This window comes from Xiphophorus hellerii, chromosome 11 (assembly GCF_003331165.1).
Source record: "Xiphophorus hellerii strain 12219 chromosome 11, Xiphophorus_hellerii-4.1, whole genome shotgun sequence".
Taxonomy (NCBI): domain Eukaryota; kingdom Metazoa; phylum Chordata; class Actinopteri; order Cyprinodontiformes; family Poeciliidae; genus Xiphophorus; species Xiphophorus hellerii.
Window position 1 is genome coordinate 20666728 of NC_045682.1, and position 17238 is coordinate 20683965.

Consider the following 17238-nt stretch of genomic DNA (forward strand, 5'->3'; position numbering starts at 1 on the left):
AGCCATACGATTGCAGTAATTTTACCACTTCTCGTATTATTGACCTTATTCCCGAAATATTATAACTTTATCCTCATATTATTACGATTTCATTCTCGTGTTACTTCGCCTTTATTCTCGTAATATTATGACATATATTTTTTTTACTTTGTTTTTATGGCCCTAATACTCCATCGTAAAAAGGCCTTTTTGTATTTTGATCATCACATTGACTCTTCTAATATGGCTTCAAAATTTATTTCAATATATTGTTTAAAAAATAGCAATTCGACATCTGCTTCTGATCTAATGTGAGGGCTTTATGACCCTAACTCCACCACTACCAGTTGAGAATATATTTATTGTTGCAATATACCATAAAATAAGGCAGATTTTCATTAAATGGAATATAAATGGAACTGTGGAAATGCTTCTTATGAGCGAAATCTAGATTTTAACATTATCATTCCACATAAAATCACCGAAGTTTTTGACAAATTCATTTTCTCCACACATTGACTTAGTCTAAATTTTTCTGCACTGATTTAAAAGAGAATAAAAACGGTTCTGGAACATTTTCCTGTCTCCCAGCAAGATTTTAAATAAAATACAAACCAACACTGGGGGAAAAAACTGTTTAAGGCTGCTAAAGAGTTGAGACATGAACATACAGCATTATAAAGGTAGGGTTTAGGTCAACACATCATGTATGCGTTTGTATGACTCAGTAAACTTCAACACAATTGAGACTCTGTGGCTTTAAAAGTGATTATTACACACACTCTGTTCAATTTGACTGAGGTTGAGCTATTTAGCAAAGAATAGTCAGTAGATGTGAAAAGTTAGTAGTTATTCCCCAAATACTTAGTGCAATAGAAACCACATTGAAACATGGTTCTACAAAGTATTGAGACGAGGAGGTTGTATGTTATGAATACAAACACACCACTTCCCCAATATCCTCTTTATAATTACTCTTTTCAGCATGTTAACCTGTCACATGCATATAGTTTTTGAAAAATGTTAGGGAATATGAAAACCTTTCAAAGGCATTGAAAATGGAACATGTTAAATGTTTATAATGTATAATCTGTTTCCTGGTAAAATAATTAGATACTATTTATTATCAGTGTGACTTTACAATCACATCCAGAAATTATATTTTGAAAGCTAAGTAAAGAAAAACCTAAAATAAAAGCAGAATGACAACAATACCAGTAAATTTAGAAATTCCTTCTCTTTAATTGCAAATTCAAGACTGGGCATGTTTTCTGCAAATCCAGACAAAACTCTCAAAACACCAGAACAAATTATCATTTCACTACAGAAATGATTAATAGTGGAAGAAAAGAAAACTATAGAGACCTAGTGTACAGATCTGCCCATATTAATGTCTACATTTCATCATAAAAAATAAAACCAAGTACAAAACATTCCATTTTCATTTGAGGGTCAGAAAATAAAGCCTAACATTTTCTGGAAGCTCAAGAGACTTCCTGCCTTTCAGGGTACGTCTTCTGGTAGAGTTCTACCATGGAATCCAGATCAAACCCAACGTCGTAGTTTATGTTGAAAAGGGCGAGGCTTTTTGACTTGACATTGTCAGGCATATTCTCTATGTACATCCGGTAACGTTTGAACGCCACGTCGGAGCTGTCCTCCAGAGCCAGCGTGGGAAGGATGCTGAGGAGTCTCAGAGCCGTCATCACGTTGGGGAAGAACTTGACATCGGCCAGTTGCAGCGTGTCATGGAGGCTGGCGGGAAACGTCTCGCCTTTGCTTTTCTTGCTCCATTTGACCCACCAGCAGTGCAGCTCAGCAGAGAGACTTCCTGCATTTGGGATGTCGTCACTGAACACCTGAACACTCTCCTCGTCCGGCTGAGTGGACTTCTTCCCCTCTATGATGTCTGGGATCAGACACATACACCCCAAGACCTTGATGTGATCCTGAGAGAAGAGATCATTCATTTCGCCGATGACGTGCTTCACCGCAGGAACCGTCACTTGCTCCTTGTAGTAGTCATCCTCCTGAGTGCTTCTTTCTTCTCCCTGATGCTTCATCAAGAAGAACCGAGGAACCTTGACAGGGATCTCCATGGTTGCCGCTAGGTTGACGGCTTCGTCGTAGAAAAAGTCGTGATAGACGTCGATGTTGTCGGACATTTCCTTCAGGGACTGCAGCACAGCGGTCAAGCTGGCTGTAGCTGAATGGATGTCCACCGCTTTCCCTTGGAGATTTTTGCCAAACGCCTGGATGAGCACCATCACGTTTTTCAGCACGATTAACGCCATGATGAACTCAAAGTCAGTTAAGGCTTTGGAGATCTCTAAAGCACTGTGGGTGACTTGGTCATTCCACCTCATGTCTTCGTTGTCATGGACGCTGTCCACACAAAGCAACAGTGCCTCTATGACATCCAGTGCCACCTCAAACCCATCATTCCTTCTGGTCCAGCTGGTCCGGCTTATCTTCTTCAGCTCCTCAGCTTTGTCCTCTTTGTCTGGGTAGAAGATGGAAATCGCATGCTCAAACTCCACCTGCAGTAATGATGACTGAGAGAAAAACAATTCAATCTGCTTAAAGGTGGACAGAACGAGTTGAACCCCTGACACACCCATACTGTTGGCCAGAGACAGGGTCAAGGGATTAGTAGATCTAAATGTCAGTATAGCCTTGGGGTACTTCTCAACCAATTTGGAAGCAAATGCTTTAATTTTTCTCGAGTGGGTCCCAGAGCAGGCGTGGGCTTGCGCTCTACACTGGCTCATATCTAAACCCCATCGATCAGTCATTTCAGATAGTAGTTTTTCTGCCAGGTCATTTTCATCTCCTTCAAAGGTCAAGAACCCCGCAAACTTCTCCTGATGACTTTTCAACTGGTCCACATAACGAAGGAACACCGGAAGGCACCATTCTCCTGAGATCTTCACTGGTTCGCTGGTGAGCAGCGAGAAAAAGCCGTTTTGCTTGACTCCCTCGATCACCTTACTGCGCACATACTGCTCACAAACCGTGATGAGCGTGTCGAGTTCGTTGGAAAAGCAGTTTTGCCTTGATGAATCAAACCTGTTCTTTAAGACTTCATCTCCACAGTTCAGGCGGTATTCCAGCAACGCCTGGAAGTTACACGACTTCAAGCCGTCGTCTTTCCCATTACACGGTGCAAATGGCGGAATGCTTTGCTCTCCGAGCAGTAGAAGAACCTCCAGTAAAGTCTTGAGGTACTTTTTCTCTTCGTCTTCCTCTGGTACATTCTGTACAGTTTCAGTAATAGGCTCTGCTGGAGCTTTTTTCATTCCTAAAAAAATATATATTTTGGTTACAGTTGGAACACATTTTTAAAATAAAAAAAATGCATTATTTCATCTTACTTTTCCTTCCTCTTCTCTCTGTTTCACTATCTTTTGTCTTCAGAGAAAATCAGACAAATCAAAAGTGAAATTAGATTAAAAACAGCTAAAAAGATTTTTTACAAATACATAAGAAATCCCTTCACAAATCATTCTAAAACATCATCTCCCTCTAGTGTGACAAATGTACCATTCACCTTAACATAAAAAAATCTTATGTTTAGGTGTTATGTCTGGCAAATGCAAAAAACATACATTTGCAAAAAGCGGTCAACATTTTGAGACAATTACAGATGATGTATACATTTGACATTCACTATAACTATTAATCATTCTTTTACCCACCGTCTCTTTACCACGCTTCACTTGTCCACTCTGAGGTTGGCTTGGACCATCAAACACAGACGGGACAGCGTCAGCTTTCAACACAGAACCTGGAGCATCCTGGAACAAGAGCACACAACGTAATCCCTATAAATTTTTTTTTAAAACTTTAGTCTTTTTTTATACCACCATTGTGGTAGTGAATTATATCAATCAGTCAAACTTTATTTACAGAGTTCTTTTCATCCAAGTAAGTGTAACCCAAGATACCTTAGAGGTTAAAATAGGAAGACAAACTTTTAAAGGCTAGAAATGATCAACTAAAATTTAATCAATACACCGATGAAAAAAGGCCAATATATTGATAGTGAAAGTGAAGTCAATCAACTCTACAGGATAAGGAATTGTGGAAACAACATTGTGTAGATTAGCATTAAAATACTGGAGAAATGTGTAAACATTTATAATGACAGAAATAAATTATTTTAAAAGCATACATAGTAGAGATGTACGTCAAAACATAAATAAAAATCTACATATATGTAGTGTTGGATCTCACTCTAATCTGCAGCATAACCATCCAAACTGAGCACAGAACTTACACTATCAAATGCAGATGCTTCAAAATGTTTCCCACAGAGTCTGTAGTATTTGTAGAGCTGCTCCACTGATTTCTCTTTCAGGTCATCCCTCTGGCACTGTTCAACCCACTTCTGCAATCTGAGGAACAAACCAGCTATACAATGACGTTACATATTAAAGAGTTCCTACATATTCAAATTCAAAAATACTTTATTGATCCCGATGGAAGATTAAACAGTAATAATTATAATTTTACATCTTTTTGCTGAATGAAACTCAGAAATCCTTTTTGGTCCATTTTTAACTAAATGCACAAAAGTTCACTGTGAATTTATTGCGGATACTTCTACAGATATTAGGATTTAACTATGGAATAACAACAAAATCTTAATGGAGCTCACAAAGCCACACAATTTACATGCAGCGGTGCATTAAAAGACATTATTAAACCCGCGAAACCTATATTATGCTAACTGATGCACATCTTCCTGGCTACATTAGCATCACTTACCTGTTTGGATCTCGTGGAAACCGGAAGAGCGCCTGGAAGTCCGAAATACCACTGGGACAGTCCGGCACGACGCAGTGGTTCTGCATGATGACTTTTTGGGAATAAAACTCTATTTTTCGTGGACTTTTTGAAGAAAGAGGCGAATGTTAACGTTAGCTGCCAAGCTACGTAGATCTAGCCATAGGCTATGAAGACCTAAGACTTCCGGTTATTGCCTTCAGAATAAAATTATAAAAGCCACTGAAAAAATTAACTTGAGTGCAGTGTGGTTCAAGAAGACCACCTACATCATTTCAAAGTTACAAAAATTGCGTTTTTGTTCATATGGACTTAATTTAGAACAGCTGAAGTTCAGTTAGGGTAACTTTGTAGCTAGGGGTAAAATGAGGATGAATTGCCATCTTGGAGAGTTTATGTTATGCATGCAAATGATAACAGTTTTATAGATCGATTGATCTGCTCTTACTAAAGGGTTTTCTTTGAATACGGAATTAGTTCTAGTTGGTGTGTCTAGTATCCTTGGGGTTAAGGTTTAGGTCAGAGCAGATTACTTTGGCTTGAGAGGGATACTGCCATGGTAAGCTCTTGTTAAATGTCTGATGCATCAGATTAAAAGAACCTTGTGAAAATAAAAACCTTTAAGGGGGTATTACATATACTTTTTACTAAGCCCACTGCCCACATAACTTTAAGTGGAAAATCACCGTCAGTCTGTGTAATTAATCCACCTAATGTTTCACTTAGGAAAATAAGTTGCTCAAATAAATGAACTTTTATTCATTTATTATATTAGAATTTACACATTTCTAATTTATCAACCCTTATCTTTAAAAAAAAAAGTTAATCAGACTTTGTTTACTATACGAATTTACTTGCGTTTCCATTTTCTCTTTTTATTTTGAAGGTATGTTAACTTCCGGTTGGTCTAGACAACGTTTAGCCTACGTAAAAATTAGCGCGAGATTTGTTTGCCACTTTCCCAAGGTACAACAAACATGTCTCGACATGTTCCGAACATTGATTGTTTATGTTGTGGTTTTCTAGTCATATTGTAGACATGTAAAAACACAGCGTCTAAATCAAAGACAGCCACCATTGTTACACTGTGGATTATAGATGGTAATCATGGTGGAAACGTCATTTACACACAGTATGAAATGCGCAGCATTAAGCATTTCCTGTAAAAACTCACAATGTCATAAGTCTATCTTTACTCCCCTCTATTTCTCCACTGCCTCGGTCAGAACTGTAACACAATGGGTGTGTTCCGACCAGTACTTCTGGAATTCTATTTGGGTTCAAACATTCAAACTGTTGTAATGTAGAAGCCGCTCGGGCTACGTAATGACGCAACTGTCGTTTGACAATTTATTGGTTAGTTCTAAATTCTCGCGATACTAGCCAGCCAATCGCAAAGCAATGAGCGCGAAGTTAAATGAAATCGTATCTGCGTATCTCAGACAGAGGCTTACTGTGAAGGATACCAGTGGTGTAAAGCTGTTTGGACCAACCGTTGCAAGGTAAGTTAAGATTTCTTGCAAGTCTGTGTGCGATGAGTAATGCCTGTAGTATTTTTAAGGTGATGCAGGCATATAACATGCCAAATACATTACTGCTTGTTTTAGTCCAAAATGATAAATACGTCAAAGTATTTCTCCCAGATTACCTATAACTTCAATCGATTAGATGGCGTAATTACTTTTTAGATATTAAAATCAGGCTTGTGTATTTTTGCCGCTAACTGTCTGCAACTGTAATTTTTAGGCCACATTATGGACACCGTCACAATTTCACGACGAAAACATCCCAATAATAAGGTGAGTTCGGGATAAAAGTCTTATTATTTTTAAATGAAAGTATAATCAGCTCACTGGGCTTTTACACCCGATTTAACGCTTATGTTCTTTTAACGTTACTAGGGAAACAAGGAGAACACCCAGCCTCCAACTGAAGCAAAATTCTTTGTTAAAACGGGCCCTACATCAGCTGTACCCTTCCAAATCAAAGCCAGCAAACAAGAGGATGTCTTAAACAAGGGTGATTCTCTTAAGGCAAAGGGTAAAGAGTTGGGTAGGAAGCCAGTGTCTGGAGAGACTCAAAGAAAGTTGCAGAGAGATACTAAAGACGTCAAAGCACAAATATTCAAACCCGCTGTGGCTGAAGCTCCAAAGCAGTCATTAAAACCTGCTCCAGGGATGTACAAAGGCAGAATTGTTCAATCAAAAATTGGCTCTATTTGGAAGTCAAGTGATTCTTTGAGTGCAGCAGTTATTAAGCCACCAGCACCTAAACTAGAGAGCGAAAAGGTCAAAGACACAGCTATAAAGAACAGGTCCAAATCTGTAACCGAGGTGTCCAGGCAAGTCGCCAAAAGGCCAGTGCCGATGAGGTCCAAGTCGGTTTCTGATCAACCCCATCAGGTGGGCAGGCCCCCTGTCGGTAACCGTCGCCCTGCTGGATTCTGCTCTGCGCGGCCTCCCACCAGAACCCTCACAGCCACGCTACCACCTCCTACATCCAGAAGGACAACTGTGGCTGCCACTAAACCAAGAGGTGGTCAGAACACAAAGCCGAAGATTCCAGTGACTGACAAGAAAGCCAGTAGACCTGTGATCTCAAGCACACTGAGTCAGTACAGAGTTGCCACGGAGACGGCAGAGGATAAACGGTAAAGTATTCATGCAACAGAAACAAAAATTTGTTTTACTCAACCTTACAGTTATTAAACATCTCCTTTTCATGCAGAGCAAAACTGGCTGAGTGGCTGGCCTCCAAGGGGAAGACTCTGAAAAGACCTGCCATGACAACCATGGCACCGCCAAAAGCAAAGCTTGCTACAACAGTGAAAGTGGATCCAAAGGTTCCAGAGAATGTTGACCTGGAGCCCGGTGCTCAGTGCAGCGTTGAACCCAACCCAAGCGTGGAGCATGAAATTCTAGCGTCCCCTGCGGAATCTCAGAGAGAAGAAGGAGGTAGTGCACAGAGTCCGATTCCTAGGATCATGAACACAACACTGGATGTGCTGGACGACTCCGAGGCAGACCTGTCTGAACCTCAGGGCAGCGTAGATGATGTAAGCAGATTTTTTTTATGGAAATGGATTAAAAATGTTAGAACCGAGTTAGAAGGTAATCTAATCTCGTGCTTTCATGTTGACAGATTGTTGTGAACCTTTGTGACGCCCTGGAGGCCATGGCGATTCCATCATCAAGCTCTGATGGTACGTTTTCAAGGTTACTGCAGTGAATTTAAAGTCAAGATTATGTGTAACTTCATAATACAACCCACACAATATTATTTTAATAATTCTCATTTTGCTTCATTAAGATGCTGATGCACAATGCAACCAAGCAGAAGAATGTAGAGATGAAGAGCAGAAGGATGAACAGATCCAGGCTGAGACCGAAGAGGAATCGGAAGTGAAGCAGGAAGATGTTGAGGAAAGTGAGGATGATTCAGAAGATGATGGTAATGATTATGTCATGGAGACAACACCCCAAACTAGTGCTTCAGTTATCAAATACAGTGTGAAGACCACCCCATACTTGCAGAGGTAAGTGCAGACTTTTATATTTCCATCAGTTTTACTTCCTGTCTTCATTCTTTTTTTTTCTCTCCTTTATTCTTGAAACCGTGTAGTGTGAAGAAAACGATTGAAGGAGAGGTGAGTGCGAGCGCATCGAGGAGACAGAGCAACATCAAAGACCTGAAGTTTCTGACGCCGGTGCGCCGGTCCAGTCGCATCCACCATAAATCCTCCCATCTGCCCTCAATGCTCACCGATCACGATCCATGCGTGTCGTCGCTGGCCGAGCTGGTGAAGCTGGACGACAATCCTAACGCGTACATCTACAGGAAGAACCCTGCGCTGCTGCAGGAGCTGCCGGACCAAAATGCATACTAAGTATTTAGTTCTTGTACAGAAATGTAAAGGACTTGAGCTATGGCACACTACATAGATAAACTTTGTTTTACTAACCTAAAGTAAGTGTATGAAACTATTTTCTACAGTTACTCAATTTTTCAGAATAAAATGACACTTAATCTATATACTGTTGTGTTTTAAGAGTCAGAAACTTAAACTCAGAAAATCAGAGGATGTGAGCTCTACTAAGAGTTTGCAATGACTAAACAAAAAAGGCATTCAACACAATTCACAATCAATCCCACTTTAATTGATAACATTGTAAAAAACAAAAAATCCAAAGCACTCTTAATTGAACACTGCTTTCAGTTACACACCCAATGGAAAATTATACGTCCTGATATCAGACAGGATGTTTTGACTCCGGCGTCTGGGGAAAACAGACATTCTTATAACCCAAATAACCCCAAAACAACTCAAGAACCAAAATCACTTTGATGCAGTTTTCTTCCCTAAAGTATAAAAAGTACTTCTCGCAACCATCCGCCGACCCCATGGGAAGATGTTCAGTGCTGTAGGCTGAAGAGCAACGTTGCTGTCTGAAGACTTTATGTCCTTGAAAGGCCCCGGTTGTCCAGATCTTTCACCTGAAACAGAAAAGTTGAATCCCGAAAGACGATGATGAGTTGATCTGATTCCAGGACTAACATTTTTAAAGCTTTTATCGATGTTGACTGTTGTCCAGTGGAAAGCTGCAATGCAACATGTTCTATTTGTGCTGAAGTGTCTGTGTACATTCTAAACTGCTGCTTTTGTCTGAAACTGGTGCACCAATAATTTGAAGATTGAAATAAATACATTTTACCTTGACTGGAGTTTTCCCTCAAACCATCCCAGCAGACTCACCTTGTATATCCTGACCAGCCAGTGTTCTGTAGTGTAGGCCTCCTCCAATACATCCAGCTCAAAGTCCTTGTTCCCAATCTCAGCATTTCTCACTCTGTCATAACCAGGTGGCCTCTCTGCAGAGAACAGCAGAATCTGAGTGGAAACTCTTTGCAGCAGTAATCAGTATTTATTTTAGGTCTTAAACTATGTGCACTTGTATTTGCAACAGCAGCAGACAGGTTTTCTTAAAGTCCATCATTCACAGTGGAGCCTATCACTGCCAACAGCTAACCTTAGCATGGGCTAAAACAAATACTTCCAGGGAGGATACTTTCACTTTTTCTTATTGTAATTGTAAAAATAGTGTATGATCTGAAAAGAACAAGAAATCAAGATTTTAAAAAATTTGATGTGCCATGTTAAGTAATGGGAAGTGTAAGGATCTTTTGAGACCTTTAATCTCTAAGAGATGCAATTATAAAAATCAAGGTATTTTTATCCGAGTCCATCAGAGGGCGCACAGATGGCATAAATAGCTAACAGTTCCATGTGTCCAATGCACAATTTTCTACTGAAATATAATCTTTGAACAAAATTCTGACAATTATTCTTTGAACATTTTTTCAACAATGTCTAGAGAAATAGGTTCTCTTATAGGGCACCTAGTATTTTAATTAATAAATAAAAAATGTTACTTTGTTATTTTAAGAAATAAAGTATTTTAGCCAACAGAACAGATCGTGTAGCACGAGATTACATCTCTAATTATCTGAGATTACAGTTTTCCATTTACATAGAAATAAAAAAACATGCTAATTAAAGTGCATGAAATAGAAAATTTTAAGCTACACCATGTATCATCCCAAAGGACTATTGAATGCAATCCCTACAGATACTTCAATTTCCGTTAGTGTAAAAAAATAAAAATAATTAAAATATAGGAGATTAACGTTGGTCAACATTTTCTTCTTTGGCCTGTGACTAATCGGTTCATAGTGCTGGGATGACTTACTGCCCTCTGTGTAGACCTGTCCGAAGCGATAGTAGCACATCTTGTACATGAGGCAGTTGAGCAGGACGGGCGAACCCTCGCGATCCACTCTGAACTCTCCGGTGGGAGTGTAGTAGTCATGCTCCTTGATGTGTCTGCCAGTCTCCGTGCTGCCGCCGATGCGGACCATCCACAGAAACTTATTGATGTCTGTCATGTAAAGAGATGCTTGTATCAGACTCAACACTCAGTAACTAGAGATATAAAGCACTGACATGTAGCTTAATGGCATCTAAAGACGTACCGTCTGAGGAATAGCCAGTCAGTCCTCCGAAGATGACCAAAACATAGCTAACGTCTAGCTCTCTCATGATCTCATAGGCTTTCTCCTCAGTGGATGCCATGGCCTGCAGCACAGGAGACATCTGCAGTCAGGACTGAAATCCTTTAGACAAAAATCTAAAAGGTAAAACTCACCTGTCCAACCCTGGAGATGTGCGTGTTGTTCCACGTGTTGTTGTCCACCAGAATGGTCCGGTTGGCCATGGCGGTGATCTGGTAGCCGTAATCCCACCACGACATCACTTTGGCATCCTGAGAGAGGAGAAAAACACTTCACTTTAACATGTTTAACAAACATGCTCAGAGGATGAGCTGCGTCCAAAGGCGGCACTGGGCCCACCCAGGGGTTTTGCACAGCTGAATGGTTGCCGTGGGAGATTAAAGGATTTCTCAAACGCGCTAGAGAGAATCACAGCAACACTCCAGGTATATTTTAGCTGAGGGAATGACTTTATAACATTTTGTAAAGCTTAATAAAAGTTGTTCAAATACTGCCCCTTTAACAATCACCAAACTCCCCAGCCCTCGTTTCTATGACTGACCTCGGGGGTGTTGTGGCGGAGCCAGTAGTAGGCCTCTCTGAAGTCGTCAAAGATGATGCGGCTGCCGTCTCCTCCGCGGGCGGACAGGACGATGGAGGGAGAGGAGTAGGCTTCGCTGGTCACCCAGGTGGAATGGAAGGTGTAGGTGATGAGGAAGAAAGCCATGACCAGGATCATCCCACTGGCAACCTGCAGGGTACACGCATCAGAAACGCGTTGCTGTTGAAGGAACATGCTCCTTCGACTGAAACACACAAGCTAAATCTGAAACGCTAAGGAAAAATGGTAACATTAATGGTAAAGCTCATTGAAACACCAGATCGTTTCTCTTTCAGCCTCAAGTGGAAAGTGCTTTAAACAGGTGAGTGATTTCTGACTTCACCTCGTTTTTGATGGGGTAGGTGGAGTCCTGCTGCTTCTTCTTGTTCTTATCTGGCCGGCTGACGTCCAGGTTCTTCATGTAGGTCGTTAACACCTGGGACACACCGATACCCGACAGGATGCACATCACTGGAGCCAGCACCAGCATCAGACGCACCTGGAAGCGTGAAAAGAAAATGATCTGTTCAATTCGTGTGACGTAGAGCATATTTACACAATATTAGAAATACTCTAAAAGATCCAAACAAATTAGTTACATTTTTGAAAGAAGAAAATAAACTCTTTAGTGCTTAAAATGCAGCAACAGAGCATTCCTTTAAGGAATCTGAACTAAAGCTAAAACTACGCACCTTTTGAGGAGTTTGGGATCAAATATATTTACAGACAAAGTTTTTTTTTTTATCTTAAATGCAAAATCCATATGTTTGTAAAGTTTTGGATAATCTATTGTTCTGAATGAGTTTTTACTAGGAAATTACTTTTTGAGTCTGTATACTCCACTTAATTATTAATCAATTACAAAATTAACTGACGATTATTTCAACAACTGATTAATCGTTTTATCCCTATGTTGATCTGACTCTTTAGCACTTAAATCAGCAAAAAGATTTCTTTTCTACGATCCTTTGTGAAAGCAGATGTATTGGGGGAGCGTGCTAAAAACAAACATACCATGACGGCTGAGAAATACATGCTGGTCACTCCATACATGATGATGAAGATCCTGGCGTCTGATAAGTTGTTAAAGCAGTAGTACAGGCCGACTGGAAGAAAGGAGGGAAAGGTAACCTGAAGGTAAATACACAAAGAGAGAGAGTTCACGTTGTGATGACTGCGTCCACCGCTTCTCCTGACTCACCAGGAAACATGAAGACAAGCAGCTGGAGGTCAAAGTAGTACGAGGACCAGGTGGTCGGCTGGTGCTCTGACACCGAGGCGATGATGGGGATGTTGTTTTTAGCATAGGAGGGATCCAGCAGAGAGTAGAAACGGCCGGTCCAGGGAGAAATTTTACCTGACAGGAAACCAGAACAAGAAAAAAAACAAATCACAACTCAAAGTTTTTCTTCGTAAGGGAGGCAGTGAAGGGTTGGTTAAAAGACAGACAGCATTCTGAATTTTGTAGCAAACTCAGATTTCTGGATTTTTAGATATCCTGAAACTTACTAATACAAATTTCAATTGATTTCAATTGCTCTTTGGAAATTATAATAGTTCAGTTATTCCCGTCAGTCGTTTATATTAGAAGCAGATGTGAGGTTTACAACCGGAGAGAAAGTGAAATCCAGCATGTTCCAAAGAAACCATCTCCCATTTCACAGACCAGTCCTCAGATAGTCCAAATGCAACATCTATGAAGCTGATTTGATTAACAGCTTTATTATATCAGCTCCAAGGACATAAACTTAAAGTTGACATGAGGACATCATTTCCAATTTTGCCATTTCCATCCACCTTTTTTAATGCGGTACTTTAAAATTCGTATATATATAAAAAATATATATACAGAAACGCCGTTATTGTCAGTCAAGAATGTCGGCAACGTTGTTTACCTGTGACCATGAGAACGGCTCCCACAGACAGCAGGATGAAGCCCACCAGAGAAATGACGCTCTTGAACAAGATCTCAAACTGCTGTGCGTTGAGTTTGCTGCGCAGATAATCCACAAAGGCATGAATCTGGCACAACCCAAACACTCCGAAGGCGGCCATGTGCTCCGATGACAGCACCGGCTAGCGTGGGAGGGAAGACGCACCGTCACATGGAAGCCTTTCTTTAAAAAAGAAAAAAATACCGCCACTGGCGATGCAACATACCTGAAAACCGACGAAAGAGATCTGCATGGAGAGGATGGTGCCCAGGCAGTAGACGGTGCAGTAAGCCACGTAAATACGGTGAGAGAATCTGCCTGTGAGCATCAGCACCAACACGTGGAGGGGGATAAGGTTGATCAGGAACACATAGCCACCCCATGACGACACCTAAACACACACACACCTCACAGTCACCGCTGTTAACTTTGAAGTTAAAAATGCCACCCCAACACCTCACTGGCCTCACCATGTAGAAGTATGCCAGCGCACACATGGAGGACCAATAAACAGAGCCGGTCTTCACCGCTTTGATCCACATGTAGTAGGTCAGCAGCATGCAGAAGATAGCAATACCTGAGTGGGAGAGGAGATACAGACGGTATCTTAACTATAACATTACTTTTACGAGACTGATTCAGAATCTTTCTGCAGCCCGAGACCCGATAGTTGAGCGGTCACTGCAGGCCCAGTACCTTCATTATCATAGGAGCCAGCAACTGAACGGGAGATGTAACCAGGAACCACTGCAATCATGGCCGCCGCCAGGAGCCCAGCACCTGCATCCTACACACAAGAAGCATGCAGCTTTACAGACCAACCAAGAAGTACTTTTGAGTAAAAAAAAAAAAAAAAAAAGAGTTTCCTTAATCAAAAAGGTACCAAAATTACGTAACTATCAGGAGAAACTGACTTTATTTTTGTAAACAAAGTATGAACTCAAACTTTTGCATTTCAAAGTAGGAAGGATTGAAATTGATTCTGTCCTTTCCTAATGTATAAAACATATGTTATAAAGATGTAGAAATGGACAGTTGCTCTGCTTAAATCAAATAATATACCACAGAAAAAAAAGGCCTTTCACTTATAAACACAGGTAGTTTCTGGATTCTTCACTGAGAGTGTGTTCCTGTGGTGGATTTTTACCTTCAGCTCCTTGGTGAGGTGGTAGGTGACGATGGCGGTGAAGGAGGAGAAGAGGGGAGCGAGAAACACACAGACATTTCGGATGTCTATGGTGATGTGAAAAAAGTGGAGGACGTGGTAGAGGACGGCCGACGTGACCATGAGTCCTGGAGAAAGAAATGAGAGGAAGACGGTCAACTCATTATGTGGTACGTCTGATAAAGTTGCTTAAAAATACTTCAAAATGAAAAATATAATATAAAAAAAACAAAAATCCTGTGTGAAGAAATTATTTTGAAATGAATGAAACTAAAAAAAATGTTTTAGGAATTTCTGATTAGTATTCTACGACTTTCTGTTTCCTGGGGTAAAAAATATGACGTGGCACAGAGATCCATGTCTTTTAAACCCTGGACTTGCCTGGACAGGAGCCAATATTTAGTGTGCCAAATGGTACGTCGGGAATCAGCATGATTCTCTAAAGTTCACTGCAGCAATTAGAAGCATCTTGGCATCTCCATGACAACCACTAAAGGCTCTCTTCATGTCTGTTACACAATCCCAGAGTGGAAAAGCACCTCTGGGCCAGTGTTAGCTATGGTGAGGATGTATGATGCTGAAGGCTTGCGGGAACATAGTCAAGTTATTAAAATAGCAGGACATTTTAAAAAGAAATCTGGTGCTCTACTAGTCAAGTAAACATGGGTTTTTAAAGGACTAAATCATCTTTAGTTGTGGTGATTTCATCGAAAATTATTTCTTGACAGAATTCCAACATGGTTATAGAGACTGAATATTTTCTACTTGTTATGAGCAGAGATCATGCTGCTAAAACAAAATATTAATTTATATTTTAAAGCTTTTTGGTCATCATGACCATGGGTGACAAATATGTTAATGGATTGCTCTAGTTTCCATAATACAAATAAGAGCTAGAAAAGAGAATGATTGTAAGCTCATCATTCCTACCTGGGTAAATGGTGCCGCCGATGATCCTTCCCAGGGGATACCATGCTCGGTCATCGAACCAGTTGTGAAACTTATAAAATCCTTCTTCTGCCAGGAAGCGGGTGGTACGGTAGTTAAAGTATCTGATTGTTAGAAGAAAGTTAGGGTGAGCCAACAGCATGAGGACATAATTTCATCTAAAGGCATCAATGGAAACTTACGGATCAAACTCATGGATGACGCTTTCAAACCTCAAAACAGAAAAGAGCCTGGTGGAGAATGCTGAGGAGGAGAAAAACAAAAAATAAAACATAAACACTTGCTCTGTTTCGTTTTCCAGCCATGCTGTTAGAATAAAGGATGCAGAGGACTCACAGAGGACAGCAGCCATAGACAGAATGAGCAGCTTCAGCAGCGTGTCCTGCTTCTCGTAGGACAAACGCAGGAAGCCCAACTTGGTCATTTTGAAGAGATCAGGGACAGCTCACCGTACTACCTGTTCAGGACAGGAGAAGCAGTGGCGCACGTTGGTTAGATCCTACATTACGAGACCACTCCAATGATCAGCAAGAGTCAAGATTCAGGATCTGAGCAGCTGGTGAGAACTTCTGTCTCCAGTCCAACCAGCTAAGGCCACGCACTGCATATGGCGTCAGAAACCAGGAAGCAGCCACTCTGAAGCCCGTGCAGGCGACTGTGTCCAGCTTTGCAATGAAACATCTTGTCTAACGCTTAAAGCGTTATCACAGAGCCCAAAGAGGTTCTATTTGAAAGACTGCTATGTGTTTAAGCAGCAGGGTCATCAATCAAAGCTAGCCTTAAAATGGCATTAACCTACTTCCACGGCAGCTGTAATAAAAGCTAGCCAATAAATTTAAATGTTTACTGCACTTAGACAGCATGCACATATGTAGGGAAGAGTAGAAATTAGACAGTATGTCTTAGTTCCGTTGCTGTATGTACATGTAGAAGATAAACTACAGAGGCTAACATGCTAGCTCCTGTTGAGTGAAAACCGGTAACGGGCCTTTCATTTTTTATTTATTTATTTTAAAACCTCCATAAATTCAAGAGCTCAAACAGAAAACATATATTCCTGAGCAAAACAAGAACTCAATAATACATTTTTTTTAAACACTCACTCACCCGCTCCGCCGCTCCTGCTACTCATACACTTTTCACACACTACCTTCCCCCTCAGCGTAATCCCGCCTCCACTACCATTTTCGTGCACGCTTATTGGTCAAGAGCCTGTCAACGGCAGCCTACAAGAAATTTGATTGGTTCTTTGGTTGTCATTTAATCTTTGCTCTCTGCTTTGGCTCTGAGGTGTAGTGACGTGTCCTTAGAGTAGATGAAGGCTTGCCATAGAAGTATGTCTCCACCTATTGGTTAAAAATGATACAGTTGGAGAATCAAAATTGCTAAAAGGTAGTAGGTAAATCATGACAATTATTTATGAATATTATAATTAAAATACAATTAAAATAAAATACAACTGGAAATAAATTATTCCATGATCAATTCAGCGCGCCAGTAATGTCTTAATGCAAAAATATACAAATACATAGGAATTTAATAAATTCAGATTAAAAGTGTATATAGGTTAAACTCATAAATACCTGCTTCTTGGTTCCGGCCAGCGAACCATTCCGCCACTCAGTGGTCGTTTTTCAGACCACTTAGTCTCCTGTACCGCTCAAAAATGCACAATATGTCTATAAATAATTTTGGGATATTATAAGGAAGTGCTGAGATATACCGTTTTTCACCGAACTAACGTATTTGCCACTTCGGCACAAGCACAGTGAGAA

The 17238-nt window shown here is 40.5% G+C and overlaps 3 protein-coding genes across 3 annotated transcripts; 1 reads left to right on the plus strand and 2 right to left on the minus strand.

The window, feature by feature from the left end:
- Positions 1 to 1197: 1197 nt before the first annotated feature.
- thap12a (THAP domain containing 12a) lies at positions 1198 to 4963 on the minus strand. Its single transcript, XM_032576139.1, has 5 exons — positions 4750 to 4963; positions 4259 to 4376; positions 3678 to 3776; positions 3354 to 3390; positions 1198 to 3280 (listed from the first exon to the last, which is right to left on the minus strand). The coding sequence occupies exons 1-5, from the start codon at positions 4833 to 4835 to the stop codon at positions 1464 to 1466; spliced, it is 2157 nt and encodes a 718-aa protein (XP_032432030.1). The 5' UTR covers positions 4836 to 4963; the 3' UTR covers positions 1198 to 1463.
- A 1240-nt stretch (positions 4964 to 6203) lies between these two features.
- LOC116728220 (cytoskeleton-associated protein 2) lies at positions 6204 to 8797 on the plus strand. The gene is made up of 7 exons (XM_032576144.1): positions 6204 to 6269; positions 6514 to 6566; positions 6669 to 7417; positions 7495 to 7822; positions 7909 to 7969; positions 8077 to 8302; positions 8389 to 8797. The coding sequence occupies exons 2-7, from the start codon at positions 6522 to 6524 to the stop codon at positions 8651 to 8653; spliced, it is 1674 nt and encodes a 557-aa protein (XP_032432035.1). The 5' UTR covers positions 6204 to 6269; positions 6514 to 6521; the 3' UTR covers positions 8654 to 8797.
- A 105-nt stretch (positions 8798 to 8902) lies between these two features.
- stt3a (STT3 oligosaccharyltransferase complex catalytic subunit A) lies at positions 8903 to 16693 on the minus strand. The gene is made up of 18 exons (XM_032576141.1): positions 16571 to 16693; positions 15800 to 15920; positions 15646 to 15706; positions 15446 to 15567; positions 14498 to 14643; positions 14047 to 14137; positions 13821 to 13927; positions 13577 to 13741; positions 13312 to 13492; positions 12618 to 12773; positions 12431 to 12522; positions 11760 to 11915; positions 11378 to 11566; positions 10971 to 11087; positions 10798 to 10900; positions 10515 to 10703; positions 9521 to 9636; positions 8903 to 9261 (listed from the first exon to the last, which is right to left on the minus strand). Exons 2-18 carry the CDS (start codon positions 15885 to 15887, stop codon positions 9223 to 9225), a joined length of 2118 nt encoding a protein of 705 aa, XP_032432032.1. The 5' UTR covers positions 15888 to 15920; positions 16571 to 16693; the 3' UTR covers positions 8903 to 9222.
- Between the last annotated feature and the right edge of the window lie 545 nt (positions 16694 to 17238).

What these genes read in the sequence shown, in the direction of transcription:
- thap12a (XM_032576139.1), bottom strand. Translation starts at nt 4,835, where the DNA reads ATGCAGAACCACTGCGTCGTGCCGGACTGTCCCAGTGGTATTTCGGAC. An exon ending in TTTCCACGAGATCCAAACAG is followed by an intron (nt 4,377 to 4,749) that starts GTAAGTGATGCT and finishes TTTGTTCCTCAG; the next exon opens with ATTGCAGAAGTGGGTTGAAC. An exon ending in AAGCATCTGCATTTGATAGT is followed by an intron (nt 3,777 to 4,258) that starts GTAAGTTCTGTG and finishes CTCTTGTTCCAG; the next exon opens with GATGCTCCAGGTTCTGTGTT.
- LOC116728220 (XM_032576144.1), top strand. Translation starts at nt 6,522, where the DNA reads ATGGACACCGTCACAATTTCACGACGAAAACATCCCAATAATAAG. An exon ending in GAGACGGCAGAGGATAAACG is followed by an intron (nt 7,418 to 7,494) that starts GTAAAGTATTCA and finishes CTTTTCATGCAG; the next exon opens with AGCAAAACTGGCTGAGTGGC. An exon ending in ACCACCCCATACTTGCAGAG is followed by an intron (nt 8,303 to 8,388) that starts GTAAGTGCAGAC and finishes GAAACCGTGTAG; the next exon opens with TGTGAAGAAAACGATTGAAG.
- stt3a (XM_032576141.1), bottom strand. Translation starts at nt 15,887, where the DNA reads ATGACCAAGTTGGGCTTCCTGCGTTTGTCCTACGAGAAGCAGGACACG. An exon ending in GTCTATGGCTGCTGTCCTCT is followed by an intron (nt 15,707 to 15,799) that starts GTGAGTCCTCTG and finishes TCTCCTCCTCAG; the next exon opens with CATTCTCCACCAGGCTCTTT. An exon ending in GACTGGCTATTCCTCAGACG is followed by an intron (nt 10,704 to 10,797) that starts GTACGTCTTTAG and finishes TTTACATGACAG; the next exon opens with ACATCAATAAGTTTCTGTGG.